Source organism: Erpetoichthys calabaricus, chromosome 1 (assembly GCF_900747795.2).
Source record: "Erpetoichthys calabaricus chromosome 1, fErpCal1.3, whole genome shotgun sequence".
Lineage (NCBI taxonomy): Eukaryota > Metazoa > Chordata > Cladistia > Polypteriformes > Polypteridae > Erpetoichthys > Erpetoichthys calabaricus.
This window is the reverse complement of record NC_041394.2, coordinates 166,581,862-166,600,730: the sequence shown is the minus strand read 5'-3', so window position 1 is coordinate 166,600,730 and position 18,869 is coordinate 166,581,862. Positions and strand designations below refer to the sequence as shown.

Below are 18,869 nucleotides of genomic sequence, written 5' to 3'. Positions count from 1 at the left end.
CTAAAATATATTTTAAATAGTTGTTCCAATCTAAACACAAATCATTCACTATTCTACCAAGCTGTAGACAATTATGTCTAGCAAGCAGCAATATTAGGAGTATGCTTGTTTTTTCCAACTGTATACATTGTTTACCTCAGTACATTGAAGTTTCTTTCCATAAATATGTTACAGTATTAGGTGTGCAGGCCTCTGTCCTTAAACTGATTAAGACTGTCATGGATGGTTCATAACAAATAATAAAGAACAAGTTTATTAAATAAATAAAGTAACTTGGTTTGCACTGTCTCATTAAAATTTCAGAGGACTGGGTTCAAATCCCACTCTCTGTCTGCAAATTTTGCATATTTTGCCCAGTGTCTGAATATTTTTTTTTACCCCCACAGTTTTCTAATGATACCACAAAAACCCTTGGGTTAGGTTACTCTAAATCAGGGGTGTCGAACTCCGGGCCTGGAGGGCCGCAGTGGCTGCAGGTTTTCATTCTCACCCTTTTCCTAATCAGTGAGCAGTTTTCACTGCTAATTAACTCCTTTTCCATTCATTTTAATAGCCCTATTTTTAAGGATTCAGTCCTCTGAATTGATTCCTTTCTTCATTAAATGACAGCCAAACAGAAATGAGACGTGAAACAAACCAACAGATGGCCAGTTAAACTGGGATTTCAAACTCCAACCAATTTCACTCCAAACAGTCTCTTAATGAGAAGCTGATTCTTGCTGTTAATTAAGCCTGTTATTTAATTCAATGGCTTGCTGCTGCTCTCATTCTACCACAGCAGACATTTCCGAATCTGTTGATTTTTCTATTTTTTCTAAGAATATTTTCAAAATGTTTTGGTGACCTGAGAGATCAACCTTACTGAGACCTTCACCTTTATTTATTTTCAGATATTGTGTGATGGGCACAGGTGAGCTGGTCATATGGTGGCTTGTTTGATGTCTCATTATTGTTTGGCTACTAATTAAGGAAAAAGAGACAATTAAGGGGCCTGAGTCAAGTTAATTAAAACTAAAGCAAAAGAAAGTTAATTAGCAGTAAAAACAGCTCACTAATGAAGAAGATGGTTAGAATGAAAACGTGCAGCCACTGCGGCCCTCCAGGACTAGAGTTTGACACCTGTGCTCTAAATTGTCCCATTGAGATTAAGTACAGATACATGTGCGAGTGTGCTCTGTGAAGGAATGCCACCTTACCCTTGCCTTTCAGCCAATGCTAAAACCATTTGATCAAGCATGCACCAAGAAGAGATATATGCATGCTGGGGAAGGGTGGAATGAGTGTAAAGAAATAGACAAGAGTGAAAAGAGTTCTTGTAAATAAAATCAGCAATTGATAGCAAACAGTACTGGAGATCAAGTAAATAATCAGGTAAGAAACAAAAATGGCAACAAAAACAATGGTCAGGTACAAGTGCATTTTACTTCAACTCAAACCGTCCCCTTTAAAAACTACATTAAAAAGTCATAATTAAATTAGCAAGCAAGTAGGAGGAACTGAAAAACCCTGCTATACAATACATGAAATGATGATCACAAACCATGACCTCCAGGTTTTTAGACTCCACATCACTGTTGGGTACACCACATCTCAGACATTGTCAAGAAAGCTCAGAAAAACATTTACTTTCATAAAGATCAGGGGGGAGCCTGAATGTCTCCATTTACTCTTATCAACCTCAATCTGGGGGCTAGTGTGGACTGATGTCTACACACATCACTGTAGGTCTCAATATTATTACAGAAGGCAACACCAGAGGCAGTATGGGATAATGTTCTAAAGATGACTCCAAGTTGACTAATTCAGTATTGATTTAAAATTGCGATATGCTACTACCCTGTATTGGCAACAATGCCTAATGTTATAACTGTATCATCACAAAATGGACTTGAATAAATGTCTACCACCAAGAAACAGTAAATGCTACCAATGCAGACTTCAGTAGTTCTCTTCTACCATATTCTTAACAGCGACTCAGCATGTGCTGTATATTCATTTTAGTTTCATCGTGGCCTATGCTTTATTGCACTTAGTAATGATATGCAGGTGCACAATAGAATTGGTCTTTTCAAAAATATAAGGGTTTGCTTTAATAAAAAATGTACTGTAATCGTTTCATTTCAGAGTTGTGATCACATGTACAAGATGCAAAGAAACTCTTATTTGTATGTTTGAATAGCATGGAACAGGCCAGCATTGTCCTTGTACGGCAGCCCAAACCTCACTCCTTTGGTTATGTATAATATCCATCTATTTTATAAACCTACTTCCAATATAACATCACAGAATAATAGGTAGTGGTAAGCAAAAAAGCAGCATTTTCATATAGTTTTGGGAAATTGATGCTAAACTTTATTTTGCAAGCAATTTTGCAAAACACAAAACTCACTGAAAAAGTTGTTTTGGAGTTTTAAAGGTTTTTGGCGGGGGTTGAAAGAAACAAACTTAAGAGACTGACAACACCATATACTCCTTTTGGACTCATGTATTTGCTCGATAGTTTTGGATATTTGATTTAGGATATTTGATTTAGCGGGTTGGAGAATGACTGACTGATTCAAGTTTTAAGTTTATTGCAAGTTACAATTACCAGGGATGTTTGTCCACTTTAAGTTTTCAAATATGCTTAAAATAAAACACAGAAAAGCAAAAACTCAAATATATAGCAAAACTGTTCAGCTTCTCAACACAAAGAGACAGCAAGTAGTTCTTCATTAATGTTGATCAGTTTATCAAATCAAATATGTTCTATTCACCAGTGTCCTTGTTTGTTTGAATGATACAGTCCCCAGAGTAAATAGTGCTAATCCTAGCAAATGGCTAAAAATTTGCAGATACATTTAACCACAAAATATGCACACAAAAGGAAACTGGAAATGTAAAAGGAAACTGGAAATGTAATGGTGTATTCATGTCTTACAAATTCATACAAAAGACATTACTTTTATTTGACTTGCATGTAATATGTAAACCTACTCCTTTAATATTACCCAGAGTGTTGTGGACTTGATGGAAATAGAAAATAGTGAAGAGTCCATGTGCTTCATTTTTGTGCTTATGTGTTTGGTAACAGCAGCAGTGAATTAACAAAACTATCAAGGAAAAAAAATTAAACAGTATGTTTTGGTTCAAGAGAAGTGAGCAGCCTTAGTGAATTCATGCTTCCTGTCTGCAAGAAATTTTGAAGTTTTGATATTTAATTCTATTAATTTTATCTCGGGAAGGCATGATGGTACAGCAGGTAGTACTATTACCTTACAACTCAGGTCACATGTTTAGCCACATTAATAAGTCCAGAATAGCTGGCAGATGTTTCCCTAATTGTCAGAGACACTAAGACCATTCCATCATTACAATCCATTCAAAACAAGGTCAATTTCTCCCTCCCCAATGACTTATGTGCATTTTGCAGTGTTTGGCAATGTTCCCGAACATTTCAGTGATTTTGCCAAAATTGAGGATAAGTGAATTTAGTGGGATTCGCTCATCACTATCCCTCATCAGTTAGCAATCTGATTCTCAAGTTGTACTAGCATACCTGGTGTTCTCAAATACTACTAATGAAACAAATCAATCAGTTGTTCCTTTAATTGAATCCTTTATTTGAACTAATTACATGTTTTGTTTCTGCTTTATTTCTTTTACCGCACCCATCCAAAATTCTGTTAATGGTTAAGAAACAAAAATCTGCAGCTGCCATAGCTTTTATACTTGGATGTTTAGAAACTACCTTTATTTTTCTTCTTAATTTTGATTCACTTTCTTATTGAGAAACACAAAAGTGAAAGCCAAAGGATCATTTGCATTTGAGGTATGAATCAGTGTCTGCTTTAACATATAACCACATATATGTTTATTCTCTATGAAGATAAGTACTGTTTAGATGTCCAAAACTGTCTAAAATAAAGATAAAAATAAGAAAACACTTTAAATCAGAGACAGACCTATTATTAAACAAAACAAAAACTGAATAAAATTGTACCAGCAATGGAGTTACAGATTTTGGACCTACTACTCAATAGCACTACATACTCTTTAAATATATTATTAGTACTTAACAGAACAAAATACTTTTTCTTACCACAATTACTTTATAATTTTATACTTACTTTCTGTCTTCATAATGGGTACCTTCTTGCTGAATCCAATTATCTGACAGCAAACCCCCTGGCAAAAGTTGTTTTTTTAAGTCTTGAAGAGTACTGTCCAAGGATGTCAATGAAGTAGAAAGCTAAGAATAAGAGAAAATGAATTGAACCATGCTTAATATTTATATGATAATGTTATTGTGATGGTGGTCTCAATAGGTATGAAACTGAAGAAATTTGGAACCACCAGGACTCTTCCTATAATTGGCTGTTCAAACTAAGCAACCAGGCAAGAAGGACCTTGGTAAGGGAGGTGCCCAAGAACTAAATGATCACTCTAACTGAGCTTCAAGTCCTCTGCTGAGATGGGAGAACCTGTAGAAAGCACAACTATTTTGGCAGCATTCCATTAATCAGGCATGTATGGTAGAGCTGCTAGATGGAAGTCATTCTTGAGTAAAAGGCATATGATAGTCTAAGTTCTTTGTTGTAAATGTTTAAAAGGAAATCATCTAGTTTTTTTTATATACTTTATAGTTATATATTAGTATAGTTATGGTGTTATGTACATTTTGTATACTAAAATAAAATTATTTTAATTAATTGATTTAGTTTATATAAAATAATATTTTAATTAATGGATTTAGTTTATATAGAAAAAGGAAGAAGTTTAAAAAAAATACATATTTACACTCCTAGGACTGTGACTTTGTGAGCCTTAAAACAATGTTGTCTGAAAATACATATTCAACAGGAGAGGACAGACAAAGAACAATCCATTAATGCCCCTCATAATACTCTTATTTAAAAAAACAAAATCTATGCCCAAAAAGAAATACCTGAAACCACTCCTGAAGCCAGACACAGAGATGGAGTTCTCTGGTGACTGTCAGGTTGCCAAGTATCACATGCAGCTTTGTCTGAAAAGTACAACTTTGGTTCTTTAATAATCAGACTTCTTAAACAAGGGTGGTCTAAGTTCCTCTCTTGAATTGCCCCATCTGTTTGGATGAGGTGATGCTCACAAGCCCCCAGCGGTGTTAAACCAAGTTTGTTCTAGTGGATAAGAAAGCTTTCAATGTGACTTTCAGCTCCAGAAAGAAAATCTTTTTATGCTATATGCGTACATCCATGTTTGGTCTATTAGAATTGTCATTCATAAGGAAAACATTCTGCTACTGAAAGACGTCAATATCTGTATGGATAATAAGGAAAATATCTCGGGGGGCATACCGTGCTTAGAACCTAAATGAAGAATTACTATTAAAATTCTGATAAAGTGATGGATTATTCACAACAAAAAAATATATTTACACAAATCAACAATGTTTGTTAAGAGTACCTTATAGAAAGGTATCTTGGGTAACAAGTCAATAAACTATTTTATAGTTGTGTATTTTGACCTAAGACTATATTGTATGGATGTACAGAACTTTAAAATGATCAACACTTGGAGGTGAGCGGCCTCAGATAAATGAAGCAGATGGAAGATGGACTAAACTGAAAAATCCAACTGGATAACAAAAGGCTTGCTAGGGTTAAGTTTAGTGGTAAGTAAAAGTGCCAAACTGAAGAAAGATACCTTCTGTGCAATGTTAGAATAATAATTTACAGATTTGACTGAGGGGAACCAGCATGCCAAAGAGGCAGCAGGTACAAAAGATAGTCTGATGATCTTAAAAATTTGGCAGCAGAAACTGTGATATTGTTGAAAGGTGGACAAAGCATTTGAACTCCTTAACCTGTTGGTTATGCCCTGCTCAGTAAAGGAAAAGCCAGAAGCATTGGCTAGGGATACACAAGTAGCAAGGACAAAGGGTGGGGAGGGTTGTAGGAGGGGCTAAATCATATCCAATCAGAAATGCAGAGACCATTGTATATTATGTGTATTAGATAACATATCTTTTCAATGTTTCAAGAAAGTTGGGCACAGAGACTCAGGTTTGCCAGAATGAAGCGATGTTACTCATTTTAAAAGAGGGATCACAAGGGTTCCAATTACTGAGGAATGACACTTCTTAGCCTTTCTGGGAAGCATATGCCAAGGGAAAGGAATAGAAACTCTGTCTAATAGATGAACCTTAGAACCAGGAGACAAAATGCAGCTTCCCCCCCAGACTGGAACAGTGGATTAACTGTTTACCTTTCCACAGATATTTGATGATTCATGGTCATACAGTTTGTATCTAAATCCACACAGTACAGTATGTAAGGCATAGTGATATTCTATGGCTTTAGGACCACCACTACTTGCCATTTGGTTTCTGAAGTTTTAGAGCAGTACTGTGTTTGGATACTTTGATTAGCCGAAGTCTGTTTAATGGTGCCATTGGAAACCTCTAGGGCATGTTTTGTCTCAAGGTGCATCCAAAGACTAGAGAAAACCTCCTTTCTATAAGACCACATCTCTCTCTCACTTTGCTCACCAACCCCTCAACCCCCATCTCTGCTGCTCACTTCTGGTGTTCCCAGATTCTGACTACATGCTATCTATTGTCTGCCAACCTGTGGTTGCCTGCCAGCCCTCCATGACCCATCCTTCCTGGTAGAGAGGTTCTAGAACTCCATATCTACTTCTCACTCTCTCTTCTCCCTTTGTGTGTGTTTCCAATTAGTCAATACTCTGCACTTTACCATCCTGGTAGTGACCTTGCTGTTGGTAATCTTTTGTTTGCCATGAACTCAATGATAAGGGGGAAAAAAAATCACCAAATTGAAAAGGCAAAAATATACCTGATTAAGATGGACCATGGTGACGGCAAGATTTTGTTGCTTTCTTCTGGTATTTTGAGTTCACTCTGTAATCATTGCTACCCTTTGTGAGTTTTTGACAAATTACCAATACTAGAAACACAGTATACCATAACAATATACTTGGTGTGAAGAGGCAGTGGGAGGTTCACTTCCATATATCTCATTCAGATGATCTAAATGGAATAGTTTTCTGCAACTTTAATTTTTATATGTCCAAATATCTGCTCTTTGACTGCACAAGAACACACTTAATTTCAGTAAATTATACCTTAGAGGCAGAAAAATATGGACTCTGAAAGATTCTCTGAAGATGCCTTTATAGTATAGTGTCAGTACCAAGCACCACAACAGATAGATTCTCTGCTCTATACATGGCTCATTGAGGTGACTCGCTGTCTTTAAAAGGACTGCTTGCCTTTTGCCGCACTAGTTGGAAAAAGCACCTGTGAATGTGTGGAACTGCCATTTTTATAGGCTCTCCTACTATAGATGATGTAATGTCAGCTCATTCTTTTGGTGATTCATCCCTTGCTGATGTAACTTGTCCAGTTCCACTGCAATAGCAATGTGCGTGCAGCTGACTGCTTCAATTACATTTGGAAAACCGGACATGGCTGGAAATTGTGCTTATATGTTTGCCAGTTCAACCACAGTGTAAAGAAATCTTATCTATGTGGATGACAAGTGGATAATACCATCCTATACAGCTGGCATGGCACAACTCAGTGATGTTTGTGAAATACCCGATTGTCAGCAAGTTCACACTGAAAAGCTCCTGTGGCTAAAATCCTGAGAGTGGACAGAACTTGCAACAGAACAGGTAGAGCACAATTCCTCAAAGTATGTCGTTGTAAAGCCAACGCCGGTTCAGCACACAACTCCAACAGGATAGCTCTTGGAAATCGACTTAGAAGCCAGTCATCATCATCTATAAATACGTGCTCTCTTCTCTAATTCTTCCATATTTAATGTCTTTAACAACGCTAAAGCAACTATGGTATTTAGAACTAGCCAACCTGCGGCATACGCCGCATAATAATGTATTGATGGGGTGAACACTTCCTGAAAGGCACAGTTGTCCAAATGGGGTGGGTTTGAGAATACGACTGTAGGTGAATGAAAAGATGGAACTCTGGAGAGGGCAACATACAATTGTCCGTGACTGAAAACTGGAGGACCGCCGTCGTGCCTCCACCTCCCAGAGCGAGGGACGGGGCTGGACAGCGCTCGGAACGGGGGGAGAAGGGAAGGACGCCCATTCCGCCCCGGCCCCCCCGCCATTCTAGTCTGCTGATTTCTTAGTCATCTCTTAGTCATCGTTCAGTATGCACTGCCTGCTCATGTGCCCACCCCCAACTCCTCACCTGAGTCGCTTTCGTCTGTGTACAGTCCACATGCACCTCTGAGCCACGCTGACTTACCATTATTCTTTGCAGTTCCGGCTTCTTTTCTACATATAATCCACCAAGTCACCCGACCATGGTAGTAGCAACGGGGGGTGTGTACAAAGGGCAGGGACTTAATCAGTGCGAGCGTATGACCTGCACTTACTGGGAATTCCTCGTTCGTGGGGAACAATTGCAAGCCCCGGTCTCCATCACGAATGGGGTTCAACGGCTTAGCCACGCCTCTCGGCGCCGAGTAGACACACGTTGATCCATTCAGTGTAGCACGCATGCAGCACCGAACATCTAAGGGCATCACAGACCTGTTATTGCTCAATCTCAAGTGGCTGAAAGCCACTTGTCCCTCTAAGAAGTTGGACACCAACCGCTCTTTTGTCGCGTAACTATTTAGCAGGAGGGAGTCTCGTTCGTTATTGGAATTAATCAGACAAATGGGAAAAACGCCGCCGGATCGCCAGTCGGCATCGTTTATGATCGGAACTACGACGGTATGTGATCGTCTTCGAACCTCCGACTTTTGTTCTAGATTAATGAAAACATTCTTGGCAAATGCTTTCGCTCTTGCTTGAATTGTTGGTGGGTGGGGCTCTGTGAGTTGGCGGGCGTGGCTCTGTCGTGCGTGTGCCACGGTCAGCTGCTTAGTGAATTGTTGGTGGGCGGGGCTCTGTGAGTTGGAGGGCGTGGCTCTGTCTTGTGTGCGTCTTGCTTGCCATGGACTTGGCGAATTCTTAGAGTTGGTGGGTGTGGCTCTGTGAGTTGTCGTCGTATCCCATGGTGTTAGAGTTGGTGGGCGGGGTGCTGGTAACAGTCAGGCGGGAGTGCGGGCAGGCATTCTCATCCCATGCTCTTAGAGTTGGTGGGCGGGTCTCTGTGAGTTGGCGGGCGTGGCTATGTCGTGCGTATCCCATGGTTGTCTTGCGTGCCCTGTCCGCTGCTTAGTGAATTTATATATATATATATATATATATATATATATATATATATATATATATAGATAGATAGATAGATAGATAGATAGATAGATAGATAGATAGATAGATAGATAGATAGATAGTGTGGCCATTCCATGCAACATTTTAGTATTACATAATGAATACAATCAAGTGAATTAAATTTGTAAATGATATGAAATTTATTTCAGTGTATTTGTCAAATCCTGCGTCATTAATGCGAAACTGAAAAAAGGAAGACCACAGAGAAACAGTACCTCTGCTTTGATGCTGTGAGCCTCCAGTTTGCAAAATCATTTGCAAAATCAAGCAGAAACTTGTGTACGCACAAGGAGATGGTGCTGTGAAAAGATGCGTGGCATTACGCCAAGTTTAGTTTTTTATACATCTCAAAGTGTGCTTGGAAATGGACGTACACAACATTTATGTGCATATGCACTGTTTATACATGAGGCCCAAAGTGATTAGAAAGTTTAAAAGCACACTGGAAAGACACATCCCTTCCACAATGCTGCAACCCAAAGGGACAAATAATTTGTGAACACAAATTTGATTAGATAATAAGTTATGTATTTCCCTCTTTACACTGTATGTAATTTTTAACAATACAACATCTGAAAATATAGTTAATTATGCATTTAACATTCATTAAGATACAGCACAAGAGCATGTCCTTAGTTACCATTTCAGCAAAAATGATACAAAAAAAAAATATTATTACCTTCATTAACTTGTATTGGCAGCTTCTCGTTATACATAACTTTCATCCAATTCAAATTAACAGATGTCCTTAGTATTACAAGTGTAATATTGTTTTATTAAGAGTTGCAATTTCTTGTTGCAGTTACTCCTTTATAGTAAATCGTTCTTTTTTCCATTAACACAGCTATTTTACTTGTAAGTGACATCAAGACTTGTACTTATCACTCAGTTTTCTTCATGGACTTTTACAAACCCTGATTGTTGCTTAATAATACTTTTTTTTTCAACAAACACGAAAAAAACAAAACACAAAAAACTTTTTTCCTGTCTTCAATTTAAAAACATTTTGCTGCTGATATGTAAAAGAATCAGATATTTTTTACCATTATTGTAACTTCTAAATTCACTTTATTATGTTAAGGGCTGTGAGATTTGTTTTAGTTTACATTCTGTGGAAGCAGTTTCAAACACTTACACACATGATCGTCTTTTTCATTTCTGGGATTTCTTTGATTTCTGATGACAACAGACTGGCTTGCATCAATACTTCATAGCTAGAAAAAAAAACACCCACAACCCATATAATAATTTTATAATTTAAAGGGAAATACTTATTTTAAAACTGTTATATAATCACCATAGCAGTAAGGCACTTTCCATTTCAACCAACTGCAGGGATAAGAAAGAAAGAAGATAAAAAGACGATAAAACAAACAAAGATGCACTAGGTCACCTTTTGCCCAGAAAATAAGAAAAATAATGAATGAAAATAAATTAACTTAAGCATCTAAACTTTACATCTGTATGAGTTGGCACAACGAACCCTTTTCCAGTGTTTTACTGTATCATTAATGTAGAAAAAAAACATGTTTAGAGGGTGTATGCTTTCTTAAAATACCTTGCCTATTGACTACTTATTACATGGTAATGCATATCTGTAAAACGTCACATTCTAAAAATTACATACTGTACACCTAAAAACTATGGAACCCCCTTTTCTGCCAGAAAAAGTAAAATCTCATTATTATGACTTAGTATCTCATACTTTCAACCTAGTATCTCATTATTATGATTTACTATCTTGTAATTATGGCTCTCTCTCATAATTTGGATTTAGTCTCTCAAAATTATAACTTACTAGCAAAATACCCACGCTTCGCAGCGGAGAAGTAAGTGTGTTAAAGAGGTTATGTAAACATCCATCCATCCATTGTCTCCCGCTTGTCCGAGGTCGGGTCGCGGGGGCAGCAGCTTGAGCAGAGATGCCCAGACTTCCCTCTCCCCGGCCACTTCTTCTAGCTCTTCCGGGAGAATCCCAAGGCGTTCCCAGGCCAGTCGAGAGACATAGTCCCTCCAACATGTCCTGGGTCTTCCCGGGGCCTCCTCCCGGTTAGACATGCCCGGAACACCTCACCAGGGAGGCGTCCAGGAGGCACTCCTGATCAGATGCCCGAGCCACCTCATCTGACTCCTCTCGATGCGGAGGAGCAGCGGCTCTACTCTGAGCCCCCTCCCGGATGACTGAGCTTCTCACCCTATCTTTAAGGGAAAGCCCAGACACCCTGCGGAGGAAACTCATTTCAGCCGCTTGTATTCGCGATCTCGTTCTTTCAGTCACTACCCCATAGCTCATGACCATAGGTGAGGGTAGGAACATAGATTGACTGGTAAATTGAGAGCTTCGCCTTACAGCTCAGCTCCTTTTTTCACCACGACAGACCGATGTAACGCCCGCATTACTGCGGATGTATATATATATATATATATATATATATATATATATACACATATACACATCCAAATACTGGGTATATATATATATATATATATATATATATATATATATATATATATATATATATATATATATATACACACACACACACATATTCACAAATACATACACACACACACATATACATATACACATACATACATAGTGCGTTGTAACACGGGCTGTGATTGTTACATGGGAGGGAGACGACAAATCACAGCTTCCCGCTTTCTAATCGGGGCCTGTGATTGGTGCTTTGACTGATGCCTAGATCCCACAGTATCTCCCCTTAGGAGAGGCGTTAGGCAAGTGTAATTGAATAGCGGTGCTGCAAGTTTAGCTTTACACCTGTTTTTAAGGCTTATTGACTGAAAGGGGCTTTCATGAAAAAAGTTAGGGCTTTGCTACAGGATACACCCTCCACAAGTTAAGGAAGTAAAAATATAAGGTATATATTTCTGTTTTTATTTAAACCTTTTAAGGTTTGTATGCGGGCGGCATGTGGCGCAGTGAAAGGTGCCAGTTAGGAGACCCGGGTTCGCTTCCCCTGCGTGGAGTTTGAATGTTCTCCCTGTGTGTGTCTGGGTTTCCTCCGGGTACTCCGGTTTCCTCCCACAGTCCAAAGACATGCAGGTTAGGTGCATTGGCAATTCTAAATTGTCCCTGGTGTGTGGGTGTGTGCGCCCTGCAGTGGGCTGGCACCTTGCCCGGGGTTTGTTTCCTGCCTTGTGCCCTGTGTTGGCAGGGATTGGCTCCTGTATTTAGGATATAGCGGGTTGGATAATGGATGGATGGACATTTGTATGCATAGCCCCCTTTGCCCGTTTTCGTTTTTTTTCTTTCTTCAGTAATATTTCAGCAAACCCAGAGCTTGTCAGTTCAAATCCTGGTACTGACACCACTGTGTGACCCTGAGGAAGTCACTTCACCTGCCTGTGCTGCAAAAACAAAAGTAATGTAACAAATTGTACCTCAGATGTTGCAAGTTGCTGGAATAAAAGCATAAGTCAAATAGATAAATATGTATTATACACATAGGGAACTATTCATTTTATTTTCAGTTAAGTCATCTGCAGCAAAACTTTATAAATGAGGGTTTCTCCTTTTTAGATAGTGCAAACTGTTTCTTCTTCATTGAGGTTTTCTCTTGGAGAGCTTTTTCATTTCATTGAAAATTAAAGCAGCAGCTGCCAAAATATGTAGCTTTCTTATTAATTTTTCAACATTGTGTAAAATAACTTTATAAAGTAACATAAAAGGTTTAAATACTGGTTATCCTTTTACACTAAAATATTACTAAAGAGATACAAAAAAAGTAAAATGCATATGTTGTTTTTCTTTAAGGAGATTAAATATTACTGAAGAAAGAAAAAAAAAAAACTAAAACAGCCAAATGTGGCTATGCATACGAACTTAAAAGGTTTAAATAAAACAGAAATATATACCTTTATTTTTTACTTCCTTAACTTGTGGAGGGTGTATCCTGTAGCAAAAGCCCTAACTTTTTTCGTGAAAGCCCGTTTCAGTCAATAAGTCTTAAAAACAGGTGTAAAGATATTGACAATAAGCTACACAAACCCACCAAGACATGGAATCGTTTAAATCAAAACGCTGCGCTACCTTCTTCCAGATCAGCCCCAAGGCGTTCATATTTTTCCAAAGCAGTTCTGGTCTCCATCGGCATCTGTAGCTTAGTCGAAAAACACCATCCCATACTATTAGTTAACGATAACACATTTCTATATGTATTGTAAGCATACAATACAACTGATAATATGTTGCGCTTATTTATCTGGTGTACCGATATTTTTGGGCGTTTAAGGGCTGAAATCCAACATGGTTTGTGCCCTTCAGAATGAAAACAGTTTGCTTTTACCTTTTTAATAAAAGGCGAGCTTTAAGCCTGAGAAATCACCTCGTAAATGCACACGTTTAATTGCACATGTGTTAATATGTATGCTTACACAGCATTAAAAGACACTCAACAATTAACGTCATTTACCTTCGTTCCCGCGTTTGAGTCGTGCTGTAAATTCTTACTGTGAAATATAATTGACAAATAATTTGGTGAATGAACTTGTGAAGAAGGTGGAGCTGGAGTATTACATCACTTCATTAACGAAAATGCCGTGATGTGTGGAAGGGCGGGGGGAGTGTGGGGGTTGACGGAGAATGTTTTCTTCAGCGCTCTTTGGGGCTCTTCCTTGTTTTCAGTTCACGTGATTACGTAGGAGGCGCGATGACGCGATACGCGACTCCGCCGCCTCCATTACAGTATATGGACAAAAAAAGAGGTTCCAGTTATGACCGTTACGCTTTGAATTCGAAATGAAACCTGCCTAACTTTTGTAAGTACACGGGAAGTTGGAGAATTAGTGATGAGTCAGTCAGTGAGTCAGTCAGTGAGGGCTTTGCCTTTTATTAGTATAGATTATTCGAGCTTTCATTGGACAAAATGGTGTCACATAATTTGAACAGTTTTAGAGCACAAACTTCTATACCAAACCATCAACATTAGTCTTATTGAGTATGAGAAGTCCAATTCTTTATCCTAAGGTGAGTTTTATTTTAAGATTTAATAAGAATAATTTAAAAATGATTATCTGCAATGCAATCTTAATACATAATTCGCCAGCCTCCTCACTCACTCACTCACGTCTGTCCGAAGCCGAATGCGCAGCCGCCTTCTGCGCAGCTGCCCAAAAAACCTTACGAGACCGACATTGCGGCAGGGTGGCGGATTTACGGCCGCGAAAATTCAAAGAGAAAAGGCGACTTCGACCGACATCCAACCCCAACATCGCGGCAGGCGGTGGATTTATGGCCGCAAAAATTCAAAGAGAAAGGCGACTTCGATTAAAGCTCTAGAGGCCTGAAAGGCGATTTCGACTACAGCTCAAGGCCTAATTACGCATTCTAATTCAATTACGCATTCATTCAATACACCTATATCAGGTTTGTGGTGCTTATACATATTACTATTCCACTAGTGCCCATTTCATCTTACGTTGTCAAAACGGGCTCTTTGTCTAGTAATTTATAAAAGCACTGAATGAATGCAGTTCTGGTCAAAGCCCATATGCAGTGCTAGCACAAGGGGTGGGTTTGGTGATATCCCAATCAGTGTGCAGAAGGCATGTCCCTCGAGTCCTTGAATTACCCAATTGGAGCCACTCAGGTTCCATAGCTCAGATGGGGGTTTTCTGAAAGGTTCAGAACCTGCGCCGCTTGAGTTACATAAATAGTGTCCTTTGGTGTCCAGAGTGCGTGCTCCTGACCTTTCATAAACTTTGCTCTTGACAGCCGTTTATTTTGCCTAATGGATTGACCAGCTCTGTAGGGATCTGTATAAATTTTTATATTTGTACCAAATTACTGAACTTGCTATTGCTCCGCAGCAGATGGCACAGGGAACCAGTTTATCTTAGACATTTATTGTTATTTTTTTCTATCGAGACAGCACCAAATACAAGGTAGTTATCAACCCATTAATGGGAATCCTATTTTGAGCATCATATTAGAACATTAGAACACTCTAGATGAGAACAGGCCATTTAGCCCAACAAAGCTCGCCAGTCCTATCCACTTATTTCTTCCAAAAAAAACATCAAGTCGAGATTTGAAAGTACCTAAAGTCTTACTGTCTACCACACTACTTGGTTTGCTTATTCTAAGTGTCTATCATTCTTTGTGTAAGAGAAAACTTCCTAATGTTTGTGTGAAATTTACCCTTTAACAAGTTTCCAACCGTGTTCACGTGTTCTTGATGAACTCATTTTAAAATAACAGTCTCGATCCACTGTACTAATTCCCTTCATAATTTTAAACACTTCAATCATGTCACCTCTTAATCTTCTTTTGCTTAAACTGTACAGGCTAAGCTCTTTTAATCTTTCCTCATAACTCAACCCCTGTGGCCCTGGAATCAGCCTAGTCACTCCTCTCTGGACCTTTTCTAGTGCTGCTATGTCCCTTTTTGTAGCCTGGAGACCAAAACTGCACACAGTACTCCAGATGAGGCCTCACCAGTGCATTATAAAGGTTGAGCATAACTCCTTGGACTTGTACTTCACACACTGTGCTATATAACCTAACATCCTGTTTGCCTTCTTAATGGCTTCTGAAACTGTCTGGAAGTCGATAGCTTAAGAGTCCAGTACGACTCCTAAATCGTTCTCATAAGGTGTACTCTCAATTTTCCGACTGCCCATTGTGTATTTAAACCTAACATTTATACTTCCTATGTGTAATACTTTACATTTACTGACATTAAAATTTCATCTGCCACAAATTTACCCAAGCCTGTATTCTATCCAAGTCCTTCTGTAATGATATAACAGACTCCAAATTATCTGCTAATCCACCTATTTTGGTATCATCTGCAAACTTAACCAGCTTCTTTCTTATATTCCTATCTAAATCATTTAAATATATTAAAAATAGCAGCGGCCCAAGCACTGATCCCTGTGGAACATCACTCTTAACACTGGCCAATTCTGATGGGGTTCCTCGCACCATCACCCTCTGCTTCCTGTGTCTGAGCCAATTCTGCACCCATGTAAAAACATCACCCTGAACTTTCACTTCTTTTAAGTTTGATGCCCAACCTCTCATGTGGCATCTTATCAAATGGTTTCTGAAAGTCAAGATAAATAATATAATATGCTCCACTTTGAACGTATCCTTTTGTTGCCTTCTCATAGAAATCCAGCATGTTAGTAAAATGCAACCTCCCTCTTCTGAACCCATGCTGCCTGTTCAGAATAACTCCTGTCCTTGCTAGGTATTGTTCAATCTTATCCTTAATAATTCCTTCCATTAATTTTCCTGTGATGCAAGTTAAGCTTACTGGGTTATAGTTGCTTGGATCTGCCCTGTTACCCTTTTTATATAATGGGATGATATTTGCCATTTTCAAGGCCTTCAGAATCTCTCCAGTGTGCAGTGACTTCCTAAAAATGTGTGTCAAGGGTTTATATATGTACTTACTAGCCTCCTTAAGAACTCAAGGGTAAATATTATCTGGTCCTGGGGATTTGTTAGATTTCAGCTTATTTCGTCTGAGGGTGTGTGTTCTTGCTCCTACTTTGTTCAATGCTTGTATGGACTATGTGTTGGGCAAGGTCGTGGGGTCCAGCGGCTGAGGGGCATCTGTTGGTGAAGAAAAATTCACGGATCTTGACATTGCTGATGATGCTGTGATCTTCGTGGATTCAATGGAGGCTCTGATCAGGGCGCTTGAGAGACTGAGTGAGAAGTCTGAGTGTCTGGGCTTGTGAGTGTCCTGGATAAAAAAAACAAGATCCAGGCCTTTAATGACCTCTTGGGCACAGCCATCAGCAGTGTGCATGTTTGCGGAGAGAGTGTCGACCTTGTTGAGAGGTTTACTTACCTTGGCAGTGACATTCATGTCTCAGGTGACTCTTCCTATGAAGTCAGTAGATGGATTGGCAGAGCATAGGGGGTCAAGAGGTTGCTGGAAAGGGGTGTGTGGCACTCCCGATATCTATGTAAGACGAAAGTCAAAGTCTTTAGAGTCCTGGTGCTTCCTGTCTTGCTATATGGTTGCGAGACATGGACGTTATCCAGTGACATGAGACAAAGACTAGACTCCTTTGGTACTGTGTCTCTTCGGAGAATCCTTGGGTACCGTTGGTTTGACTTTGTGTCGAATGAGCGGTTGCTCATGGGAGTTCAGAATGAGGCACATTACCTACATTGTGAGGGAACGTCAGTTACGGCACTATGGCCATGTGGCGCGTTTCCCCGAGGGTGATCTGGCTTGTAAGATCCTCATTGTTGGGGACCCAAGTGGCTGGAACAGGCCAAGGGGTCGCCCATGTAACACCTGGCTGGTCATTTCCGGAGGGTGGGACTGGACCGCGTGTCTGCCTGGGGGATTGCAAACTGGGATCCTGAGTTGTTTCGTCGTGTAGTGGTTGCGGCAATGCACTGTACCAGTGCATTCTCCCCAACTTGACTTGACTACTTCTCCCTCTACAATTTCCAAATTCCTCAGTACCTCCTTAGTAGTCACATTTACCTCTGGGAGGTTATCCACTTGCTCACACTTCAGAAAAATTTAAGTTTAGGGCATTAGCTATTTCATTGTCTGTATTTTTTAATTCCCCTTTACTGTTTCTGATGCACTTCACCTCCACCTTGACTGTTACTTTACTACTAAAATACTGAAAGAATCTCTTGGGGTCTTCTTTCACCTTATCTGCTATATTCTCTTCAACTGTATTTTAGCCTCCCTGATATCCTTCTTAATGGTTGCTCTCATACACTCTACGATTCACTTTGCAGTTATTAGTCTTAATATGGTTTATAAAGCAGGTTTTTTCCTTTGCAACTTCTTTTTTAAATCTTAATTAATCCACTGTGGAGTTTTTTTAAATTTCCAATTACAGTGGAACCTCGGTTTGCGAGTAACTTGGTTTACGAGTGTTTTGCAAGACGAGCAAAAATTTTTAATAAATTTTCACTTGATAAACGAGGCGAGGTATTGCAGTATAGTAGTTTGTCTGCTGAGCGTCATGTGATCACAACTGAGCTGATGGTTCTTCCTCTCTCTCTCACTGCGGGATTGTGGACAATCGTCTCCTATTCTCCGTCTGAGTCGCGTGCCTCACTCATATAGTCAACATCCGTACGAGTGTACAGTGTTTACTATAGCCATTAGCATTGTGACTGTGTGCGTGCACGCTTGTGTGTGTGGTGTGTGTATGTGTGCTCGGTGCACGCTCGTGTGTGTGTGCACGCGCGCGGCGCATGTGTGCTGTGACGTGCGAGGTCCCCGTCTTGCACCCTAAAACACGAAGCTGAGTCTCAGTACTTTAGCAACACAAGCTTTATTCAGCTTGAATACAGCAACAGCGTGGTTATTTATACACAGACACAGCAGTCAGGCAGGGCCCTGCACATTTATAATGTTCCTTGTATCACCCATTGACAGCAGGCGCTTATAGCATTGTCCGCGATCTTTTCGGATTCGCTTTTACGGAGAACTGCTACAGCGCTGGGAGACTGCGATTGCTTTGGGACGCTCTTCAGCGTGTCATCCCGTTGGGTGCAATCCCACAAGAGTTTAGAAACTCACTCACACCAGCCATGATTCTTTTCAAGGTAAAGTGCAAGTTAATTTGTTTTATGTATTTTTTACTTTATATTTTGTATTAATCATTTTTATATG

The 18,869-nt window shown here is 39.4% G+C and overlaps 1 protein-coding gene across 1 annotated transcript in view; it reads right to left on the bottom strand.

Annotated features, from left to right (window-relative positions):
• The window catches only part of tbk1 (TANK-binding kinase 1), a 217,115-nt gene that overhangs the window by 31,816 nt on the left and 166,430 nt on the right, over positions 1-18,869 (bottom strand). The window contains exons 13-14 of the mRNA XM_028808250.2: positions 10,376-10,454; positions 4,110-4,231 (exon numbers count right to left, since the gene is read on the bottom strand). Coding sequence (XP_028664083.1) covers positions 4,110-4,231; positions 10,376-10,454 — 201 coding nt within the window. The remainder of the gene's footprint in view (positions 1-4,109; positions 4,232-10,375; positions 10,455-18,869) is intronic.